Raw genomic sequence first — 23,534 nt, 5'->3', positions numbered from 1 at the left:
GGATTGACGAAAAACAACAGGAAAAACTCAGCCGCTATCAGGACCTCAAGATTGAACTTCAAAGACTCTGGCAGAAACCAGTACAGGTGGTCCCGGTGATGATCGGCACATTGGGTGCCGTGCCAAAAGATCTCAGCCGGCATTTGGAAACAATAGACATAGACAAAATTACGATCTGCCAACTGCAAAAGGCCACCCTACTGGGATCTGCACGCATCATCCGAAAATGCATCACACAGTCCTAGACACTTGGGAAGTGATTTTGTGATACGAAATCCAGCATATCTATCTTGTTTGCTGTGTCATAATAATAATAATAATAATAATAATAATAATAATAATAATAATAATAATAATAATAATTTATTTGTATTCCGCCCTATCTCCCTGAGGGGACTCAGGGCGGATACAAATAATAATATTTTTATAATGATAGGCTTCCTTTCCAATATTCCAACCACACCCTACAAGTTGCCATTATAATATCATCTTCTCCCCATGCTTTATTTGTTGACTGCAATGCCCTAATCCCCTTGAGCTGCTTAAAGGTAACATCTGGCCGTTGGGGAGGGATCCAAGTATTGCGTTGGGATGACCTTGTGGGGATAAAATCAGCCCAGGAACCATTATTTCATTGTGGTGAACGCCTCCAAGAAAACAAATCTTGCCCATGTGAGCCTTGAACTGGATTATATGAGACTGCAGCAGGCACGGGCCGACTTCGGCCCTCCCTCCAGGTGTTTTGGACTTCAACTCCCACAATTCCTAACAGCCTATCGGCTGTTAGGAATTGTGGGAGTTGAAGTCCAAAACACCTGGAGGGAGGGCCGAAGTCGGCCCGTGCCTGCTGCAGTCTCATATAATCCTAATCAGACAATGTGGACTGTCTGCTTTGATAATAGTGTTGATCCACACTTTGTCTTGGCTCTGGTTCCTGAGCAGAAAAGGGCCACCAATATGCCCTGTTGTGCTCCCAGCTTTTGGCACTAGAGGTCTCTGCCTTTGCCTGGCTCTTGCTCCATTCCTACTCTCATCTGGCCTCCTTCCTTCCTGCTTTCCTTCCTTTGCAACCCACTTTCCTGCTAGACAACAGCCATGGCCACAGAAGGGGAGAGCACCACGGCACTCTTGCCGGGTTTCGTCTTCGGCGCCTTGGCCTTCCACCATCTCAGCACCGACTCCGACTCTGTAAGTACGGCTTCTTTACTAAGACCCCTTCTACACTGCCATATAAAATCCAGATTATCTGCTTTGAACTGGACTATACTTACGAAGGAACGGATGCAGCGTGGCTCCACCTTCACTGCCATGGGAGTTGCTGCTTTCTCTGCAAAAGAGAATCACATCCCATATGAAGAAAGATTATGTATTTGTGGCGCCCCTGAAGTCGAAAATTTGAACCACACTTTGCATAATTGGAACTTATACGAAAAAGAAAGGAAACAATACCTATGGCCTTTTATTTGTAATAAAACAAGCTGGGACATAGCGGCCAAAACTACATTTTTATTGGCCGGTTATAACCCCATTGTGACAACAAAAGTGGCCCTGTATTTGCTTAAAGCTGCTAAAAGGAGATCGGAGTACATAGATCAGATTGGGGTGCAGTGTAGGGGAGATGAAGATTGTTGATGCATACATCTATGGCTAAGCTACATTGGCACCAAGCTGGCAAATACCTGTATATTTTTATTTTATTTTAAGTGTACCAGATGTATGTTGTATTTCATGTTTGTATTGCCTGTGCTTGATAAGGCCAACTGGCTAATCAATAAATTGTTATTGTTGTTGCAAGAGAGAACACTGGTGCCTCCCCGAACGACAACTCCCAGGATAATAATAATAATAATAATAATAATAATAATAATAATAATACTTTATTTTTCTACCCCGCCACCATCTCCAGGCAGAGACTCGGGGCAGCTACACAGGTCAGAAGCCCGAAATACAAAACAATAAATCAGTGCAATGGAGCCCCCGTGGAGTAGTGGGTTAAAGCCTTGTGACTTGAAGGTTGGGCTGCTGATCTGCAAGCTGCCAGGTTCGAATCCCACCCAGGGAGAGTGCGGATGAGCTCCCTCTATCAGCTCCAGCTCCATGCGGAGACATGAGAGAAGCCTCCCACAAGGATGGTAAAACATCAGAACATCTGGGCGTCCCCTGGGCAACCAACGTCCTTGCAGACAACCAATTATCTCACTCCAGAAGTGACTTGCAGTTTCTCAAGTCGCTCCTGACACACACACACACACAAAACACACATTGCAAAACAAAGACAGTAAAATCAGCAGTTATACAAACAGTTACCTTAACCAAAACAATACAGTAAATCATAAAAACTCAGTTAACATATAAATCAATTAAAAATAAAATAACTTTTTGATCAGTTGCACCTATATGGTTAATTTTTTTGATATAGCCTCAGGGTTCACCCCCATTTTAAGGTTCTCCCCCATGATCTTATAGCACTTTTAACTTCCTCCATGTTTACAAGTCTCACTTAGCGCACTTTTGCCCAGTTCATTTTATGATTTCATTGTTGGGTTTAAACTTGTGTTTTATTAATGATTGTGACTTATTTTATGTTTTTTTAATTTTCATTTGCGCATTTTTCAGTAATTGATATTATTGTATGTTCGTTTTGTATTTGTAAGCCGCCCCGAGTTCCCCCAGGGAGATGGAGGCGGGGTATAAAAATAAATTATTATTATTATTATTATTATTGAAAACATTGACTACAAAAACATTGACTACAAATAAAGATAGAATTGCATTAAATGAGAAACAGTTGTGGATCCGGATGGGAGGATGAGCGAAGGTTGGATAAGTGAGATTCTACTGCATACAGTAGAGTCTCGCTTATCTAACCTTCACTCATCCAACGTTCTGTATTATCCAACACAGTCTGCCTTCACAGGAATGAACTTTTTAGGGATTTAACTTCGGACAGTGTTGGTACTATAAATTTATTCTATGCAAATCTGTCTTTATTTGTAGTCAATGTTTTCAATACATTACGATGTTTTGGTGCTAAATCCGTAAATACAGTAATTACTACATAACGTTACCATGTATTGAACGGCTTTTTCTGTTGATTTGTTGTAAAACGTGATGATTTAGTGCTTAATTTGTATAATCATAATGTAATTTGACATCTGATAGGCTTTTCCTTAATCTCTCCTTATTATCCAACATTTTCGCTTAACCAACGTTCTGCCGGCCTGTTTTGTGTTGGATAAGTGAGACTTTATGTAGCCATTGTGTAGAAATATGTTTTAATATGTGTATTTTACATAAGGATTATGTGGTTTTAGCAATGTTGAACGACAAGGAGAGGCAGGTCAGAAACACCATTGTTGTTATTATTACACTATGTAACAAAATTTGGAGATAAAATCTGTTCCTAGTTTGAAAGTGTTACCTCCTGCTCATTGTGCAGTACTTACAGTAGAATCCCGGAATCGGTGGGTTGCTGTGAATTTTTTGAGCTGTATGGCCATGTTCCAGAAGCATTCTCTCCTGATGTTTTGCCCACATCTAGGGCAGGCATTCTCAGAGGTTGTGAGGTCTGTTGGAAACTAGAAATGCTGGACCACTCTAACAACCACAGTGCCAGACTACACAGAGAAGCCATTGAAATCTACAAGCATGTGGATTTCTGTTGACAATTTCAACAGAAAGGAGGAAGCCATGAAAATGAACAAAATCTGGCTACCTGTATTTTTTTTTTAAAAAAACTCTAAAATCAGAACAGTAAGTAAAGAACAACACTCAGAAAATGGGAATTCTGGGCATGAAACAATCAGGGCTACTAACACCTCCCGACAAAGGATTCCCCCAGGCAGGAAGCAGCCAGGTTTTGAAGCTGAAAGGCCATTCAGTGCTAATCAAGGTGGCCAATTGCACCATTCACACTTCCCTTGGGCAGACAAGAGTTCTTTCTCCCTCCCTAGACATTCCACAAATATATAAACCCCACTTGCCTAGTTTCTAACAGACCTCACAACCTCAGAGGATGCCTGCCATTGAAATGGATTTTATATGGCAGTATGGACTCAGATAACCCAGTTCAAAGCAGATATTGTGGATTATCTGCCTTGCTATTCTGGGTTATATGGCTGTGTGGAAGGGCCCTAAATTCAAAGGTGGGGAAAGGCTTGGATCTGAGACGGCAAAATGACTGCATAACATTTATGTCACCTCTGAGAAAAGCACAATTTGTTTTTACACTTCGATCATGCCCTAAAAGGATTCCAGCCATTGTGTTCATTTATAAGCAGTCTGCCTTCTCATCCTTTTCCAGAATGTAGGTTTTTGTTTGACCTCAAATGACAATCCTGATATTCTTTGTCCACTGTATTGATTTCTGTTTCTTCTTCGTATATACAGGAAGGTTTCCTCCTTGGGGATGTGAAGGGTGAAGCTAAAAACAGTATTACTGACTCCCAAATGGATGACGTTGAAGTTATTTATACAATTGGTAAGTCAAGCAAATACTAATAGCCTTTTTCATAAGGTATATTATTTTTGAATGGATGTTTTTACTTCATTGACTGGCACCACTTGAGATCTGTGTACTACACAGGCATTGAGATGAAAATAATTTTGCTGCCTTACAGCAGTTCTGTGGATATTTTCCTTCACTGTACATTAGATACTGCCTGTTGCGGAGGTGTCTTTGCACAGTGATATTGGTGAAGTGTTTCTGAACAGTCAATGCAATCAAGTTATGGAATCTATTTCATGGCACAGAGAGGCTAACTATATTTCTGGTGTGAGTTTTAAAGGATATTGTAAGTGTTTTTATTATATTTTAATCTGTTTTTGCCATACTGTATGATTTAATTGTTTTTAATCTTTTATATTGCGCTTTTGAAACTTGACTAAAGTGTGGGACTGTTAGCTGCCTTGAGCCCCCACGGGGAGAAAGGCAGGGTATAAATAAAGTTAATAATAATAATAATAATAATAATAATAATAATAATAATAATACCTATAAGTTCAAATGAATAGCATCTACACCAAATGTGTCCTATTCATCTCTTTTCCCCTTTCCACTTCCAAAGTACATCATAATGGTCCTCGTCTTCAAGTTAACAGAAAGCAAAATTAGAGAATGTCAATATAAACAGGACATAAAGGATTATTAGATCTACCCAGAACTTCAGAAATATACTGTATTTCGTCAGTTCTAAGATGCACATTTCCCCCTATATAAACATATCTAAAAATAGGTTGCACCTTAGAATTGCAGGTGCATCTTATGTATTTTCATTATTGTTGTTGTTGTTGTTACTGAAATTAGGGTCTTACAATTGATGACATTTTAACAATTGATGGTGTCTTAGAATTGAAGATATACAGTAATGATTAAAGATCTCTTCCCTCTGCAAAAACATCTACTTTTGAAGCACTGGTAAAATTAAAAATGGATTTTTTCTTCCCTGAAACAATTCAGAGACGAACACTGTGTCTCATCTGCCAAGTAGAGAAGGAAGTAAATTATAGCCATGTTTGTATCTTTCCTTTTTCTGTTATGCGTATTGCTATTAAATGTGGGAGTGTATGCCATTCAAAATTGTGAGGAATGCTAAATCCAGTCTTGCAAAAATAGATGTGACACCATTTAATGGGGGCGTAGTAAAACGTGTGACAATGAATAATGATTCTAACATTTTATGTAAATCCTCATTTTAAAATCCTCAAAGAATATGCAGAAATACAGCTACACCAAGCTCTAAATATTTCATTTCAGATATACAGAAACACATTCCATGTTACCAACCCTTCAGGTAAGTATTATATGTTATTTCTTTAAAATATATATTTTGTATACTTTTTTTATATATGATAAAATAACACAGTTACCTAAGGATGATATATTTGTTTATTAGTCATTTCTTTATTATTTTTCTCGAGGTCTGATTAGCTATATAATATGAAGTTCCGTAAATACGGTACCTTAAAAGGTCTCTTTTAAGAGAGAAAAAATATCATATAAATATGAGCCGGAAAAGGAAAAGTGATTATGTAGATGGATAAACCAATGAACCACTAAATAGTGATTTATTTGATTCAGTATCAGTTCTGATTTATCTTTTTATATTCTAGCTTTTACAATTCAGCCGGAAAACTGAATGAGGCATTGCTGAAGAAAATATTGTCAGGCTGCAAAAAGGTATTGTTGTGGAAGGCAAAATTCAATTATGGGGGGGTGTATCTCTTTGAAGAGGTGTCTAATCTGGAAGAGTGTTTTTCAATGGATACTTCTACTGACAGGCAAAGCCATTTTTATTCATATATGCCCTTAATAATAGACCTGACTAGTTGCAGATGAGACTTTTAATGGGAAGGGTTAGGGTTAGGGATTTTCTTTCTCCTGCATTTTTATTTCATGATCTTCTACTAGCAAGGGTTAGATACCATGGCTAATACAAGATCACACATACAGCCCTGGCTCTCTTAATTTATTGTTCACTGAGCTTGTCAAGGGATTGAAAAGCATGTATTTCCCTTTAGGCTTTTCTTTAACCCTCATATTTTGAAACGAAGATGGCATGATTTTTCTTTTTGTCTTTTTGTATTTCCAGACTGTGGTAGGCTGGTACAAACTCAGGCGTAATACTGACCAGGCAATGACTTTCAGAGAGCGACTCCTTCATAGACATTTACAGTCACACTTTTCAAATCAGGGTCTGGTTTTTCTGTTGCTAACTTCCAGTGTAACCTCTTCAAGTTCATCCACTTACAAACTTGAATATGCCTTGCACAAGCCACAAGAAGGGTAAGTAAGATTTGATCCTATGTGACTTTTCCTCTGCTAGTTTGTATATAAATTCTGATCAAAAAGAACATAATCTTGTAAATCCTAAAGCATAATCTAGTAAATCCTTTTCTAAACATAAAGCTGGCCATGTTAACCTATACGAATAAAACAAAATCTACAAGTGTATAATATGTTTATTATCATCACCTACAATTTCACAAAAGCGTGAAAGTTTTTAAGATCTCTAGGATTCTTGAATGGTGCAGGTTAGTTGGGAATTGTATGACCAGTGGCCCAAATGCAGCTCTTTGGTCTTATAAAGATATCTGATGTGGGGTAATACATCTCTCCCGGCTCTGTGGCATCCTTGAGAGATGATAAATTAGGAGGGGAAAAAACAACAGAAAACCTAGAAGGATCCATGCTGCTTCTTTGTCTTTTGCCCTGATGAAAAATTTCATTAGTAATTTGAGGAATGGGTTTGTATGTTATATGAATCATGGTCTGAAGTACTGTAAGTTTTTTCTGGTTTCTATATTTACCTGACAAACACACTGATTTAATTAGTCTGAAATCACAACTTGACTTTCAGGGAACTCTGGTTCATTGTGTTCTATTAAGCATGAATAATGAAATGACATTCTGTTTGTGCATTGATAGAAAGTATTCAATAAACATTTCTGTATTTCCATTCGACTCTTGTATGTCTGCTTTTCTAGTCTTTTCCAGAAAGTTCCTCTTGTTGTGGCCAATCTGGGAATGGCAGAGCAGCAAGGTTACAGAACTGTATCTGGTTCTTGTATTTCTTCTGGATTTTATAGAGCAATCGCAAAACACAGGTAAGGCAATATTTTCATAATTTGTATGACATTTTCAATAGTTCTCCGTGGACTAAATTTAATTCCCAACAAGTAGGAAAAAGTGGCAGTTTGTCTGTCTCTCACACACCCGAATAAAAGTTGAGGATTTCAGCTGTGCTTCCCTTTGTATTACTGTAAATTGTAATAATATAAATGGGGTGGAAGTCAAGGAAGCCAGTTAACCATGCTCTCTCAATTTTGGGGAATATTTTCCAATCTGAACTAAAAACAGAGTATAATTTTGGGGAATATTTTCCAGTTAAAATTCTACATGACACAGTTCCAATTAACTGACTATCCTCCATCTCTTTGTACTTGTTCTTTCTCCACACCCCAAATGGAAGTTTTGGAGATTTCATATTTATATCCCACCAGTATCTACATCAAATATAGATGTTTCCATCCTTTATGTGAGGGTTCCACCCTTTATCCCACGCTCATCAGTTTCCCTTCCTAGCATGAGAGACTTGATAGAAAACAAAACCGAAAAGAAAGTTTTATTTAAAGTGTAGCTGGGTGCATCAAATTGATTGACTTAGAAATGCTGCATAGACAGAAGAAAGCAGCTGTCTCATTTTTTCAACCTCCTATGGGTTTCTCTGAGGATTTATAATACTTCTGTCTCCAACACAAGTTTATTGACAGATATTAAACATAAAACAGCATATTCTTTATGTATAATACTTAAAATACTACACACTCCCATCTCAAACTAAGTCAGATCCTTACCAAGCTCTCAGATCAAACTCCTTACTCCCTACCATCTTCTCAAGCCCTGACTTAACTGACTCCACTCAATCTGCCATTGACATGCTGTCCCATATCCATTCCCTCCAACATTTATATAATCAGCATCCATGTACATACTCTATTCTCTCCACCCTTTCAATAGCTACTTACCTCATAAATAATAAACATTTCTTAACAGCTTTACATACTCTGTTATGGTAAACATTTTTTATACTTCTGCCAACCTGAGCTGGTACAATCTTGTGCCCTAGTTTGGGGATATAAATAAAATCTAATTATTTTATTATAGTAATATCCTCTCTTGTGCCTTGATGGCCTCATTTAAATTCACTATTGGAGGAAGCAATTAAAAATCTTCAGCATGAAATGTGAGACTATGTAACACTCAGGAAAGATGTACACTTACACACTTTGAAACAGCTAAAAGCTTCAGTAGCTAATTGGAATTTGCCTCTCATGTAATATCATAAGTACTATTGTCTAGTACAGGCATGTGCAAACTTCAGCCCTTCGGGTGTTTTGGACTTCAACTCCCACAATTCTGTTAGGAATTGTGGAAGGAAAGAAGACCTGGAGGGCTGAAGTTTGCACATGCCTAGTCCAATAAGTAGCAATTCAGTACTTCATCTATTATTGCTTGTCTTCAAGTCATTTCCAACTTATGGTGACCCTAAGGCAAACCTATACCACTGGGTTTTCTGAGGTTGTGAATATATGACTTGACCAAGGTCATCCAGTGGGTTTCCATGTTAAAATGGGGACTCAAGTCATGGTCCATCGTTCAGTACATTACACTGGCTCTCAACCTGTATTAAATGTTTCCGTAATTCAGATGCCTGATTAGGTGGTGTGAACGTATCCATACTAAAAGAGTAATAAAATTGAGATAGTTCAAAATCCACTTTATTTCAAGTGACATATGCAAATAGTACATTGTAGATTTCTTTTTGTATCAAAAGGTCAGAATTTTTTAATGAAGATGGGTCTCTAAAAGAGGTACATAAGATTAATGAAATGTATGCTACTTTGCAGGAGGAACTGAAGGTAAGTTTCATGTTTTTGGAAAACATCTCTTGTATCTTATAATAAGCAATGCAAAACTTGAAATCATTGTTTGACAACACCATTCAAACAAAATGTAAAGGTGAAAAGTTGTAAACAGCCAATTCCACTAATCTAGCCTCCTTTCAGATGTAATATTATGCATCCTGGAAATATTCTGGGTAAATAAGTGAAAAATCATTGTTTGCATAATTATTTTACACACATTCTGTAGTCTTAACACAGCTGCTTTCCTGCCTTAGTTTCTAAAGACACATCCACAGGGTTATTAATTGGTGGGATGTGCTGAATTAGCATATCCAGTCTTATTAAACAGGACAGCCTTTCTTCCCCCACTATATAATTAATGAAAGCAACTGCAGAATTAAGTGTATGCTAAAGAGATGGGTGTCTGCTTTCTCTGAAGCTATATTCCCTGGCAAAAGAGGGAAATGGTTTTCCTTTGAAAAATGAGGTACATCTGCTCAATTTATATTTCATTATTTGGGAATGCACATTTTCTATACACCTCAAATGAAAGTTTGGTAAGTTCAAGACAGTTTGGTACAGTATGACAGTTCTATACTAATTTCATGGCTCAGCTGAAAACACTAAAGATTAATAGCAGGGTATTCCACATTCATGTCTCTTTTCTTCTTTCCAGAATTTGTGCAGTAAAGTAGTGGATAGTGAAAGGCTGGTAGAGGATCTGTTAACACAAGTAGATCAACTAAGACAAGTAGTAAAAACAAAAAAAGAACAGATACAAACTGCAGGTAATGCATACAGTATTATTGTTTTTATTATTCCATTCCTGTTTATTGTGAAAGACAGTTATAGCAAAATGAACTTGTGTAGGGAAGAGATTCATCAACAGCTTGACATTTCTTGAGTCTTCTGATAAAGACTGGAATTTATTGTAACAAAATGTGCAAGGATATTATTTGTATAAAATGGGAAGCACACCCAAAATCAGACATTTGTTTCTGTTAACTGACATTACCACTAAAAGAGTTTTAATAAGTTTATTCATTTGCTAAACTTCCTACATGGCTTTGCTTTTCAGCACTTAGAAGTTGATCAGGGTTGAAAACTATAAAAACTTTGTTAATGTTGTAAAATGTATAAGCCTCTTCCTACATTCTGGAGTAAAAACCTTCAGCACAGCAAAATTCTATGCTTAGTTTGCTTTTGTTTTCTACAAGGAAGAGGGGGACTGTCAGTGAATGCAGTAAACAAGAGGCCATGTGGCTCTCCAAGGTTTGTGTGCAGCTTTGGGGATGTCCATCAGTCTGCCATTTAGCTGCTTAGGGAGATGATGGGCAATTAAATGGGCAGAAGCAAGAAAGACCATTCCTTCCATAGCTAATTTTTCCCCTGGCCCATAAACAACAGTTTATGAGACAATCCAAAGAATGATCAGAAAAGCAGGCTGGGGTAACAGCCATCTTAATTTAAATCACTCCTCAGCCATTTTATTGTTGCTGGGAAAGTGAATTTATTGTCACTGTCATAACAGTATCTTCTAGTTTTACATCTCCTAACTTACTATGTTTCAGAGGAAAACAAAAGCCACCCAGACGAGCCAAAAGAGAATATTTTCCTTTGTCAAGCCTTACAAAGCTTTTTCCCAAACTCCGGATTACAGACAAGCATTGTTACTTTAAAAGGAAGGCAGCTCTCTAAGCACTGCTGCACCATTGACCACAACATCCGAGTAGCAGACCAACTGACATTAATGCTCAAAGAATGCAGCTTTATTGAAACTGAAACAAGGCAAGTAATGAAGCGAAAAGCGACAGTGAGTACAAGTGGAACAAAGCCTTACAAAAGGCTACGATCATTCCAACTCCGTCAGAAACTATTTCGAGAAGACACTGACAACAATGACCAAGACGGAAATACAAGCAATGCTGAACTATATGAGGATGAAGCAAGGGAACCTAATGAATACACACGTTCTCCAACTATGTAATCTCTTCTAGAGACATCTCTATTTTTCTTCTAATTGCTGCATAGATAATGACCATTCTATGGTAACTCAGGATGCCTGGGCAATATCAGTAAAATAGCAAAATTCACTCATCAAAATCCAGACCAGCATTGTCTTTACAATTCAGGGAAACCAAAGTAGTCTCTTCATACTTTGCATTGTTTATCTTCTCAGGGATTATTGCAGTAGGAATGCACCAGCACAGAATAGTCTGAGAAAGGTTATTTTATAATTTTTATATGGAGAACACAACGGTGTATTAAGTATGCTTAAGGAGATGTGATTACATTTTTGCAATCCGGAAAATATGGAAGGAGACCAAACTTCTGGAATTCCATTTATCCATCATTTTTTTGTGGACTAACATTTGAATTGTTCCGACCTTTGTACGTTATTAATGCAAAATATAGATGAGCCAAGATATTAAGTGAGACTAAGCTTGAAGCCAGGCATGGCCAGACACTTCCAGAAATATGTAACACTAGGCATAATGGTTTTTCATTATGCATATCAGAGATAAGCAACTGTGTCAGAGAGGGGAGCAACTTTTGGCTACATCTTTTCAAAAAAAGGGTACAACAACATTTCCAGTTTTCTCAGGTTTTGTTTAACATTTCCAATTTTAGGCTTTTTTCCCCTACTGTGGATTTGGGAGGGAGGTAAGCAGATCCCAACTACTACATTTTATCTAATTTAGGCAGGATGTAAATATTAGATTGGGGGCCACTTGCCATAATTTCCCCACCACTATGATATATGAAACAGCTATATTTTGATAATGCTTACTGTAATGTCAATAAATAAGGCTATTCAGTTGGAAGAAATCTTATGTTTACTACAGCAAAAAAGATATAAAATCATTACTGGTGTGATGGTATTACAAATATTTTCCTTTGCATTTTCTATACAAAAAGAAATAAGAGGAGACACAGCAGTACCTTGTTCATTGAGTTTCTATTAATGAGCATAAAATAACTACAAAACACATTCATTAAGTACAATTATCGATTTATTCTGGATACTTAATATTACATATCTTAGGGTCACTGAGGAACGTTGGGTCTTTATATGTCACTGACATAAAGCCTGCAAAATAATAATCAAGAGGTTAAGTTTTCAAAGACAAGGACTATGAAAAATGTAAACTCCTCCATATTATAAAAGGGAACCATACCTGTCTTTCGGGCCCTTCTAATAGCTTTTGAGAGTTCAGATTGTTTCTTTTCACATAAGCCTGTGAAACCAAATAATAATTCTGAAAACCACTTTGACATAAAATATCAAATGTTTAACTCAGATTACTTTTTTAAAAGTTTCATTCAGTTTTGGAAAACACAATATCATTTAAAGAGCCACATAGTTCTTGAGTTTTAAAAGGGATGAAAAAGCATCAAATGGATATAAGAGTAAGCATAATACTGCTGAAGCTGTTCTTTATTACATACCTGTTATGTGTCTACCGAAGATTCGACCAGTATATGGAGAAACAAACTGTGATAAAAGCTGTTGGAAAAACAAGATGTTTCAATCTTCAAATTCAGTAAATATTTGACAAGAAACACATTGTATGGTACTATTTTATTCCAAATACAGTGCTGCTTCTGAACATGTTGTGATTGTCTTCATTTCACCTACATTTTGGAAGTGACATAGCCATGTATAGAAATATTGGCTTGGAGTCAAATATTTTACTGAAAGGGCTTAGTATGCTTGATGCTTGCAATCCTTTTATCTTCACTCCATTTTAGATGTTAAGATACAATGAATCAGTTGTGTATTCATTCTGCATCTTGAATTTGAACTAGCTTTTCTAAAACTATTTAGCAGCTTGTGATCGCTTTATTTTATCAGTTTTAAACTTATCAATTTATGCAATGCTTTTGACAGGAAATAAATAAACTACCTTTTCTGCCATCTTATTAGAGGTTTGTCTGGGGATGGTTTTCTTAGACTTACTCTTAACTTTGTATCTTTTGAAACTCCTGTTATTCTTTCCAGTACTCATAAACGGAAGTACATGAAAGGAATAGACTGGTTATCAATAACTGCCCCCCCTGAAGCAGTGTTTTTTTTTAAAGGAGATCAGATATGTGAAATAGTAAATAAATACTCTTTTCCCTCATAATCCTAAATTTCACTTTCCTTGGCTTTTTGTTACATACCTCATGAGTATAAAACAAAAAAGAATGTACCTGTATGTTCTTGTAGTCAAGTGTCATCCCACATAAAATGCACTTTTTAGGAGGTTCTTTATAGGGATTTTCCATTGCTACAGGCTGAAACAAAAGCAGTATTCAGCTGACAATTACTTAAGCAAGCAAGACACTATTATATTCAGCAGGAGACATTTGGACCTTGCAGTACTAAAAGCTAAGACTAGAACAAACTCACACTTGTTCAGTTTTGTTGCATGAACATACTAAAAAAATAAGCAATTAAGTATACCTTCCAAATAGGAATTATCTCACTCTACAAAGTAACTTGATTTAAGCCTCCAGAACTAAAAAGCATAATTTCTGCTTTTACAGTTTTTTAAAAAATCAAAAACACTTACAAAAATTTGTGCTAGACATTTCTTTTTTTTAGTTAGTCTCAAAGGAGCCATTATATTCCTTTGTCTTTTTGTGCTAAAATAGACTTATCTAGCTACCTGTTACAAAATGCACATGTTTTCATATGATTAAATTATCTTTCTAAGAATGTATGAAAAGCTACTAGCATTAACTGTTTCCAACTGGCCACATATTCCCAAATACATCTGCACCCATTTCTAGCACCTCAAGTTATAAGTATTTGCATAATCTAGTGCAGTATATCAAAAAAAGAATAACACAGAAACTACAAAATGAAAAAACTCTTACCATATCTTCCTGACTGGACACCTGTGGGCTCTGTGAACTACACTCTCGTCTCCATGATATAACTGAAAAGAAACATGTACATACAATTTTATTAAAGTAAACAAGGAAACTATTCATGGTAGAAGAAATTGGGTAACATGGTTCCCAATGACTTTTCTGTTCCTTTTGGTAACGGTTTATTAAAAGAGGAACCAATAGTACAGTTTTCCTTTAAAATGGGCTAAATCCCAATTACTAAATAAATGGAGTTTCTCATGTCAACATTTGTCTCAGGTCCTATCAACTCTGGCCATTTAATGCAGTTTCAAATTGGCTTTGAAGAAAGTGTTTTTGAAGATGTTCAGATGATTACCTAGGAACCACTTTGAGGCCTGGATTGTGACTTCACAAACCACAGAGCACTGAAGCACATTAAGGGCTTTCTTTTGCATGGTTTTGTGAGAGTTTATTGTCTGGCTGCCACAGTTTGAAGCTAGATTCGCATTAAATTGTGAGTGTAGATGGGGGCTGTCTTGTCAATTCAATTGCTTGACTCTAGCTGAGACTGACATCAAGATTTACTCTAATGAAGTTAGCACTGCCTCACATTTAACATTGATCCAACAGCTATAGTTAACATGGAATTCTGCCACCTAGACTGCAACAGGGGATGACAAATTCAGGCTTTGATTGAGCAGTTGTATAATTTTGAACAGGAATGAGAATCATGAAACTTTTTGGATATTAAACTACAACTTTAACAGATCGTAACTGACAAGGACTAGATGCAGGAAGTTGCAGAGAAAACAGTTCCTGCTTTCCTCTTGGAGGCAGAGGAATGTTTTCATTTGTCTACAAAAGGAAAGCAGGGACAGATTTATGGACTGATGAGAGGAAGGCAGTTTGGGATGCTGTGACTGAGAATTTGGGGTAAGTGCAGAGTTTAAATGCGTTTTAATACCATGATGTTGAATTATTTTGATAATGGCACAAATGGTTTATTTTTAAATTTAAAACAATTTACATTGTTTTAATTTCCATGGTATTATATTTATCGTTAGCCACCTTGAGTCCCTATATGGGGAGAAAGATGGGATAAAAACAAAGTAAATACAATTATGAACAAGATTGGTTCTGTGTTGTTGAATCACTGGACTGTTGTGCATTTTCTAGGCTGTATGGCCATGTTCCAGAAGCATTCTCTCCTGACATTTCACCCACATCTATGGCAAGCATCCTCAGAGGTTGTGAAGTATACTGGAAAACTAAGCAAGGGAGGTTTATATATCTGGAAGGTCCAGGGTGGGAGAAAGAACTCTTGTCTGTTGGAGGCCAGTGTGAATGTTGTTATAAGTCATCTTGATTAGCATTAGCTTTATTTTCTGTTCTAATTTTAGGTTTTTTTAAATACTGGTAGCCAGATTTTGTTCATTTTCATGGTTTCCTCCTCTCTGTTGAAATTGTCCACATGTTTGTGGATTTCAGTGGCTTCTCTGTGTAGTCGGACATGATAGTTATTAGAGTGGTATGGCATTTCTGCGTTCTCAAATAATATGCTGTGTCCAGGTTGGTTCATCAAGTGCTCTGCTATGGCTGACTTCTCTGGTTGAGTTAGTCTACAGTACCTTTCATGTTCCTTCATTGTTGTTTGGGCAATGCTGTGTTTGGTGGTCCCTATGTAGACTAGTCCGCAGCTGCATGGTATACGGTAGACCAGGGGTCCCCAAACTAAGGGGCCCCACATGCGGCCCATCGAAGCCATATATCCGGCCCCTGCGGAGGCAGCTCCCTCCTCTGCCGAGGAAGGTGCATGCCTTCCAAAACTTTTCTTGTTTATAATGGTATTTTAATTATTATTTAATTAATAATTAATTATTGAGGGGTGCTTTGGTAGTGCTTTTGGTGCACAAAAGTAGAAAGCGGTTGGACTAAATGGCCCAAGGGGTCTCTTCCAACCCTCATTATTTTTATTATGATTATGATTAACATTGAGGCTGTATTTATTCCTGTTTTGTTTTTTACTTCAAAATATGTGCAGTGTGCACTGCATAGGAATTTGTTCATAGTTTTTTTTTAAAAAACTATAGTCCGGCCCTCCAATGGTCTGAGGGAACGTGAACTGGCCGTCTGTTAAAAAAGTTTGGGGACCCCTGCAGTAGACTCCTGGAGAGGGCGAAACATCAGGAGAGAATGCTTCTGGAACATGGCCATACAGCCCGGAAAATGCACAGCAACCCAAATAGATAAATACTTTAAAAGCAAGCTATTCGCTGGTCTCAGAGGTGCTGTTTGCTTCCCTTATGCTCATTTCCATTATACTATATGTAGGCCTTTACATACTACAATGTAGTGATTTCAAATTTCAATAGTTCTATGTTTTATCTCCAAAGCTGACCTGTTCCTCTCCCAAAGGAGAAAACCAGGCAGAAGATATGGAAGATAGTGTCCTCCAAGGTTTGGGCAAGGCCTGCTCTCCCTTACCTGCCCCAGAAGCACAAGAAGTCTTCCTGAATCCGGCAAAGACAGAGCAAAGCCTTCCTGAACCCCTCAGCATGGCAGCCAAGCTGACCACAGCGGCCATGTTTCCTCTCTGTCAAACACTTCCGTTCAGAGTTTCGCGCATGCTCCGTGGCTGCGAGATTAAACCGAGCCCGGCTCGAACTGTCAACCAGAATCCATCCACCAATCATCACAGAGCATTTCCCTCAACGCCCGCCCTTTCTGTTAGGGACTGTGAGCATCACGTGGTTTAACCCAGCCATGGCCAAAGGCGCCGATGAGAAATGTTCACGTTGTTTGGACTTCATCTCCCAGAAGCCTCAGCTGCATTGGCCAATGATTCGGGAACCTGGGAATTGAAGTCTAACAACCTGAACGTTTCCCATCTCTGGACCGCCTCATTTGTGCCTAGTTTTCGAAGCGATAAGGGGAAGTGACGTAGTATATACACAGGGCCCTTTGCTCTGCAAGTACGTCGCTGTCCATCATTTATCCCGTTCCACCCTTTTGTGTCCTACTTGGTATATTCCTTCCATGACATTAAACAGCATTGGGCGGCTCCATTTTATCCAAAAGGGGGCAGAAGAGACGGAGAAACCAAGATGAATGAATCTGACGGTGCCTTTTCCCAGGGATAAAGGGAAGTGACGTAGTAACATCGACGCACTACTACTACTACAATAAGTGGGGAGAAGGGTTTTTTCAATCCTTTCATCCACCCCTCCTTTGAACTAGTTGGTACATTCCTAGCTCGTCTTTAAACCGCACCATGCCTCGACTTGGGCTGTTCCATTTTGCTCAAAAGGGGGTAGAGGAGAAAAAAAAGAATGGAGCGGCAGCGTTCCCTCAGTAAAGGCTGTGGAGCCGATTGGTGCAGCGTCGACTGAGCCAGGGCTGAGTTATGCCAGGGCCTTGTTTATGGAAGGCGGCGGGATCGCTGTGAGGAGGAAGGCGAGGACGAGGGCACGGGACCGCTCAGCTCCTTCTCCGGCCCGCAAGAAGCCAAGCTCAGGGGAAGCCTTCGAAGGACCTGGGCCTGAGGTGAGGCTGACATAGTGTTAATACAGTTAGGCTTCACTCTAACTGCTAGGCCTCAGTGCTAAGGATCCTGGGAGTTGTAGTTTGGTGAGGCCCCACTCTCTTGCAGAAAAGGCCCACAACTATGGACCCCCATGATTCCATGTCACTGAGCCATGACAGGTTAAAGTGGTGTCAAACTGCATTTATTCTACAATGTAGACTAGACACATGAAAATTTTGGCCTGCCCTCCAGGTGTTTTGGACTTCATCTCCCACAATTCCTAACAGCATGTAGTGTATAAATAAGCATTATAATCATCATAATTTCAATGGTGCCTCTGCACTATAGAAGGAATGCAGTCTGGCACCACTTTAACTGCCTTGGTTAAAAGCTACGAAATCATGGCAGTTGTAGTTTTGCAAAACAGGCAGAAAAAACAAGTTGAACATGAGCTAACAATGTGATGCAGCACCTTAAAAAGCCAATGGGATTTTGGGCTGCTTCAAAAGAAGTCTAGTGTCTAGACAGAGAAGTCATAGTGCCTCTATTCTGCTTTGGTTAGACCTCACCTGGAATACTGTGTGCAGTTCTGAGATGTTGACAAGCTGGAGGGTGGCTAAAATGATAAAAGGCTTGGAGACCATGAATCCTTATGAGGTTCATCTTAAAGAGCTGGGTCTGTTTAGCCTGCAGAAGAGAAGGTTGTGATGAAACATGTGAAAAGATGTCATAAAAAAGAGGGAGCAGTCATGTTTTCTGCTGCCCTAGAGACTAGGACATGGAGCAATGGGCTCAAATTACAGGAAAGGACATTCCTCCTGGACATTTGGAAGAGCTTTCTGACTGTAAGGGCTGTTAAGCAATGGAACTGTCTGCCTCAGAGTGTGATGGAAGCTCCTTCCTTGGAGGCTTTTAAACAGAGGCTGGATGTCCATCTGTCAGGGGTGTTTTAATTATGCTTTTCCTGCATGGCAGGGGGTTGGACTCGGTGGCCCATGTGGTCTCTTCCAACTCTATTATTCTATTGGTGATGGAGCCTCACCACACTACAATGCCTAGGATTTCATAGCATTGAGCCATGGCAGTTGAAGTTTGAGAAGCTCTGGTCTAGTTTAGCTTCCTTAGTACAGAAAATCCTGTGCTGTTTCATCCCCAGTTTGAATGTTTCCAGTGAGAGAAATCATTTCTATTAATTGATCCACTCTCCACCACACAATGTGTAACTCATTCCATATAGATAGTAAATATAAGTACTGTACTGTCCCTTCAAGTCGTGTGACTATATATTTCCTCTTTTTTTGTTTCTTTTCCTATCTCTCATAGGATTTATTTTCCATATTCCCGAATACTTTTGTTGCCCTTTTCTAAATTTGATCCTGTGCATGTTAAAAATACTTATACATATTCACTTTTCTTGCAGTACATTGACAGTGAAGATGACCTGTTTGGAAATTATGACAGCTTTTCTGGCAATGACTCTTTGTTGGCAGAAGTAAATGATGTGGAGCAAAAGTGCCTGCAGTCTGCTGACGATGTTCAGGATTACAATAAACTGGATGGCAATGCAGCTAAGAAGCCGGTCTGTGGAGATGTTCAGTTGAAGAATGATAAGAACATGGCCCAAACGTTTTCCAAAGCAAACGCTGCAAAGAGTGACGGAAGTAGAAATGAATTTGATTTCTTGAGAATCATGACAGAACCAGAATATCAAAATGTAAAGCATCTCAATGATAGTTTTGAAAGCCTGCCATCATCACAGCTCTTGTTTTTCAAAAAATCAGATGAATGCTTTGTTGGCCCTCATAGAGCAGAAAATGGGAGAGAAGGGGCCCACTGTGTAAATGACAGTCTCAACAAAGTTTCAGATCCCCTTTGTTGCAATGATGCAGAAAAGAGCAAAGATACCGAGTCCCCTGCAAGCGCTTTGTTTGAAGCAAGTAGGAGGAAAAGTCTCAAAGATCGTCTCAAAAGTACAATGGCCGGAAATGCCAGAACTTCAATTCTGTTAGTATCTAAAAGTAAACAGCTCAAAGAAGCTGTTGTTTCTGAAGAGATCGGCATTATTGAGAAAACAAACACTTCTTCCTTCATTGATATTGGCCCTTTTTATGGCTTGCCCACCAAAGTCAAGGAGTTACTGCTTCAGTTCAGAAAAATTGAGAAACTTTATGGTAATATCACTCTCCTCGTTGTTATACTGCATTCTGTGCTAAAGGTTCCACTTTGCTGGAGGTTTTACATTGTAATTGAAACTGAGTTATTTTATTTGTTCTCTTCTGCATTGTGTTGGAGTGGAATATTTGTGTAAGCATTATAAAGACAAAGACATGATTGCTTTTGGGACATGGTATGAAATTTTATTAAAATGTCAAACATATTGTTGTTCTTAACTTCTTATGTTGTTATACATTTTAACAGAGCCACAATCTAAGCTGTGCAACAATATGCTTTTTAAAGCACATAGATAACAAGGAACTGTTGAAGTGGAGATGAAATTCTATGCTTTTAGTCAGGAATCCAGATTGGCTGCCTATTCCAATATGTCATCCATCACAGCTATAAGAGCATGTCAGTTGAGCTAATTACAAAATTTCTCATTGTATTCCATTACACCCCCATATGTCATTCAAAATTTATAATTATTTGGAATACACAGTGTGCATTGCATATTTCCAGCTGTGGCTTTGTTTTCAAATTTCTCACTGTTTCACTTTTTAAAAAATCTTTGTATGCACAGCAATCAGCTTTTATAGACTTGTCCTTGTTCTACACTAATATGACATCACAGAAGCATCAGGAATAATGTAAAATCAGTTGATTTGATAATGGATAGTTGGCATGCTGTGGTGGGGGGAAGCAAGTACATATAAGCAAACTTCCAATTTTTGATGCTTTTGTTCACTCAAAAATCAGTAGACTATGGACTCTAAAATGAAACTGAATTTTCCTTCTCAGACATACTGTAGGAAAAGATACCTGCATTGGCAGATGGTTGAACTTGATGGATGTTGGTCACTTACAGCTGTGCGAATCTACATGTTGCGACACTAAACTTTCATCCTTTATAGAGCTTTTGTAGAATTTTTTAAGAGAACGTTAGTTTGGACTTGAATGTCAGAAATATTAACATGAGAGAACTAAATAGTTCTTTTAATTGCACAGATTGGCAGCATACTTGTTTGACATTAGAATCATTGCAACAGAGAAAGAATTTGATATATTCCTTGCCAACCAGTGGTGGAAAAACCCTCGTTGCTGAAATATTAATTCTTCAAGAACTGCTTTGCAAGCAAATGGATGTTCTGATGATCCTTCCTTATGTGGCGATAGTGCAGGAGAAGGTATAAAATTAGTGTTATATTTGTTGGCATTTTATTTACCTCCCCCCTTTTGCAATAGTGACAGGTTGTAATTTTATGCACTTTTAATTACAAAGAAATCCACTGAACTTCATGGAACATTTGTAAGGCAGGTGCTGTTTTCATATTCACTGGGGTGTAATATATCTGATGAGCCCATCTATTACATATTATTTGTTTTTTTTTTTCTGTGACGTTGATCATGTATTTAAGACCTGGCCTTAGTCTACTGTACAAGTTAACACATTTGCATAAATATGTTTAAGAAATGGTTCCTAATGTTTACTGTAGAGTTTATTTTTCTTTGTATATTTGTATTGTTTTTTTACAGGTTGGTGGAATGTCAGGTTTTGGAATGGAACTTGGCTTTCTGGTTGAAGAATATGCAGGAAGCAAAGGAAGGATTCCACCAATCAAACGAAGGAAAAAAAAGTCCCTTTATGTTGCTACCATTGAAAAGGGACATAGCCTGGTGAATTCCTTAATAGAGGCAGATCGAATTGGTGACCTGGGTCTAGTTGTAGTTGATGAGGTTAGTTATCAAACTCTTGAACCTTTTCTGAAATATTTAAAACTGTCAGTTTAGTCTTGTTTTGAAAGATAGCACCAATTCATGTTGCTGTTATTGTAATGTAAGGCTCCATAGTATTCTAAAAATGAATGTGTATTAGTAATTACACTGGATTAAATGCTTTTCATTTCCTAAACTCACTACATTAAATGTCAATTCAAACATAGGCGATTAAAGCTTTGGAAGTGATGCTTGGAAATAATTTTGATCATTTTCAACAGTTACTGTGAGTGCTGTTGTTTGCCTTTGGTATTCATAGGGGTTTTTTAAAAAAAATTCTCCCAGCTGTCAATAATTCTTTAGAGAAATTATATATTTATTTGATGCTATGTTGCCTCTGAAACCTGGAAATTCTGTTACATTTTTCCTAACCTGTAGTTTTTGATTCAGTAGTAGAAGTGGCTCAAATCAGTGCAGTTTGGTGAAACATGTGTTTGAAATGCGTGTAGCCTTTGCCAGTGAAATGTCAAATCTATCACAATCCAGAGACGATTGTTTTCGCAAGGTTGAGCTATTTTAGCTGCACTTAATTTCCAATTGTGACTTATACTAAATGACACAGAAGAGTTATTTGCTTCCAGTATAAAGTAGAGTCAGACCAAAAAAAAGCTGACTTCAAGTTAATATTTTGGAAGTTTTAGAGGTGTCTGCTTATACGCTTTTGTGATTTAATAATTTCTTTTTCACTAAAGTTGCACATGCTTGGAGAAGGAAATCGTGGGGCTATTCTGGAAATGTTACTTGCAAAGATTCTCTATACAAGCAGTAAGTAATTTCTTCATAAAGTCTAGAATTCATCAAATAAAATTAATGCATGTTAGTAGTATACACTAGCATGAGAATGTTGTAAAACAATATTGGTCAACTTTGTCTTAAGAATAGAATTATTTGAAGAAATTAAGAGTTAATGCATTTTAAAAGGAAACGGAGAATACCATATATTTAGATATTGTGAGGTCTGCTTAGTGTGCCATCCTTTTTATAAGCTACAGTAATTACACACTCCAGTGAAGAAAGTGTGAAAGGCAACATAAACACTGTGTCATGATAAATGAGAAGGAAAGTTTCAGAATAACAAAATTAAGTAGATGACATTTGGGTTAACTTGAGCTGTGTTTGGAAGCAGAAGCAAAAGGTAAAGGCTTTCCCCTGACGTTAAGTCCAGTCGTGACCGACTCTGGGGGTTGGTGCTCATCTCCATTTCTAAGCCAAAGAGCTTAGTTGTCCGTAGACACCTCCAAGGTCATGTGGCCGGCATGACTGCATGGAGCGCTGAAATAATTAGCTCTATATTATTTATTTTCTATGGAAAAGAAATATCAATTTACATGGAACCTTGTTACTAGTAAACATGCACAGGATTTTAGAATCAAATTTGCAAAAGTGTTATTCTATGCTTTATGGACACTTAAATAAAAGTTTTTTTTAATGCCAATGTAAAATATATATCAGATTCTTCTCGCCCTCCTAGGGTTGTTTGCTCTCTGTGTTGTATACGAGTGCCTCCTTTTATGCTGCCTCAGTTATATTTCAGTAGATTTAAATACTTAAAAAATAGGTCAGGTTCAGAAAGGGATGTTGCATTTTCAATTGACTTGCTGAAGAAAGTGGTTCTTAATTATTAATAGTGACCAATATTTCGCATTTTGAACTTTAATACATTTTGTATAGAAACCACTCAGATAATTGGAATGAGTGCAACGTTAAGCAATGTTGAAGATCTACAGCAATTCCTGAAAGCAGACTACTACACAAGTACATTCAGGCCAGTATGTATGTGAAAGGACTTTATTGAACATTATCAGCGTGCAGTGTTTAATTCTTAGATAATTGC

The 23,534-nt window shown here is 37.8% G+C and overlaps 4 protein-coding genes across 9 annotated transcripts in view; 2 read left to right on the top strand and 2 right to left on the bottom strand.

The window, feature by feature from the left end:
• gpat3 (glycerol-3-phosphate acyltransferase 3) overlaps positions 1 to 1,325 on the bottom strand; it is a 39,748-nt gene extending 38,423 nt beyond the window's left edge. The window contains exon 1 of the mRNA XM_062981582.1: positions 1,272 to 1,325. Coding sequence (XP_062837652.1) covers positions 1,272 to 1,310 — 39 coding nt within the window. The 5' untranslated portion in view covers positions 1,311 to 1,325. The remainder of the gene's footprint in view (positions 1 to 1,271) is intronic.
• Positions 919 to 13,329, top strand: abraxas1 (abraxas 1, BRCA1 A complex subunit). Its single transcript, XM_003221235.4, has 9 exons — positions 919 to 1,188; positions 4,390 to 4,480; positions 5,756 to 5,792; positions 6,112 to 6,178; positions 6,591 to 6,784; positions 7,486 to 7,605; positions 9,336 to 9,420; positions 10,082 to 10,193; positions 10,977 to 13,329. Exons 1-9 carry the CDS (start codon positions 1,096 to 1,098, stop codon positions 11,390 to 11,392), a joined length of 1,215 nt encoding a protein of 404 aa, XP_003221283.2. The 5' UTR covers positions 919 to 1,095; the 3' UTR covers positions 11,393 to 13,329.
• Positions 12,402 to 16,890, bottom strand: mrps18c (mitochondrial ribosomal protein S18C). The gene is made up of 6 exons (XM_008111008.3): positions 16,732 to 16,890; positions 14,272 to 14,333; positions 13,603 to 13,686; positions 12,856 to 12,913; positions 12,585 to 12,644; positions 12,402 to 12,496 (listed from the first exon to the last, which is right to left on the bottom strand). The coding sequence occupies exons 1-6, from the start codon at positions 16,829 to 16,831 to the stop codon at positions 12,420 to 12,422; spliced, it is 441 nt and encodes a 146-aa protein (XP_008109215.1). The 5' UTR covers positions 16,832 to 16,890; the 3' UTR covers positions 12,402 to 12,419.
• Positions 16,891 to 17,238: 348 nt separating this feature from the next.
• Positions 17,239 to 23,534, top strand: part of helq (helicase, POLQ like) — a 31,226-nt gene continuing 24,930 nt past the window's right edge. For 3 of the 6 annotated variants that reach the window (XR_010006456.1, XR_010006455.1, XM_062981580.1), the window contains exons 1-6: positions 17,246 to 17,790; positions 19,191 to 19,941; positions 20,933 to 21,111; positions 21,461 to 21,661; positions 22,393 to 22,465; positions 23,372 to 23,469. Coding sequence is in view for 3 of the 6 variants with exons in the window: in XM_062981580.1 (XP_062837650.1) it covers positions 17,668 to 17,790; positions 19,191 to 19,941; positions 20,933 to 21,111; positions 21,461 to 21,661; positions 22,393 to 22,465; positions 23,372 to 23,469 (1,425 nt within the window). In the remaining 3 variants the exon portion in view is untranslated. Of the gene's footprint in view, positions 17,791 to 19,190; positions 19,942 to 20,932; positions 21,112 to 21,460; positions 21,662 to 22,392; positions 22,466 to 23,371; positions 23,470 to 23,534 lie in introns of those variants that run through there. The other 3 variants (XR_506395.3, XM_008111007.3, XM_016993777.2) reach the window with 3 other exon arrangements.

The sequence above is a fragment of the Anolis carolinensis genome, chromosome 5, assembly GCF_035594765.1.
Source record: "Anolis carolinensis isolate JA03-04 chromosome 5, rAnoCar3.1.pri, whole genome shotgun sequence".
In the NCBI taxonomy this organism is placed as follows: domain Eukaryota; kingdom Metazoa; phylum Chordata; class Lepidosauria; order Squamata; family Dactyloidae; genus Anolis; species Anolis carolinensis.
This window is presented reverse-complemented; position numbering and strand designations above follow the sequence as displayed.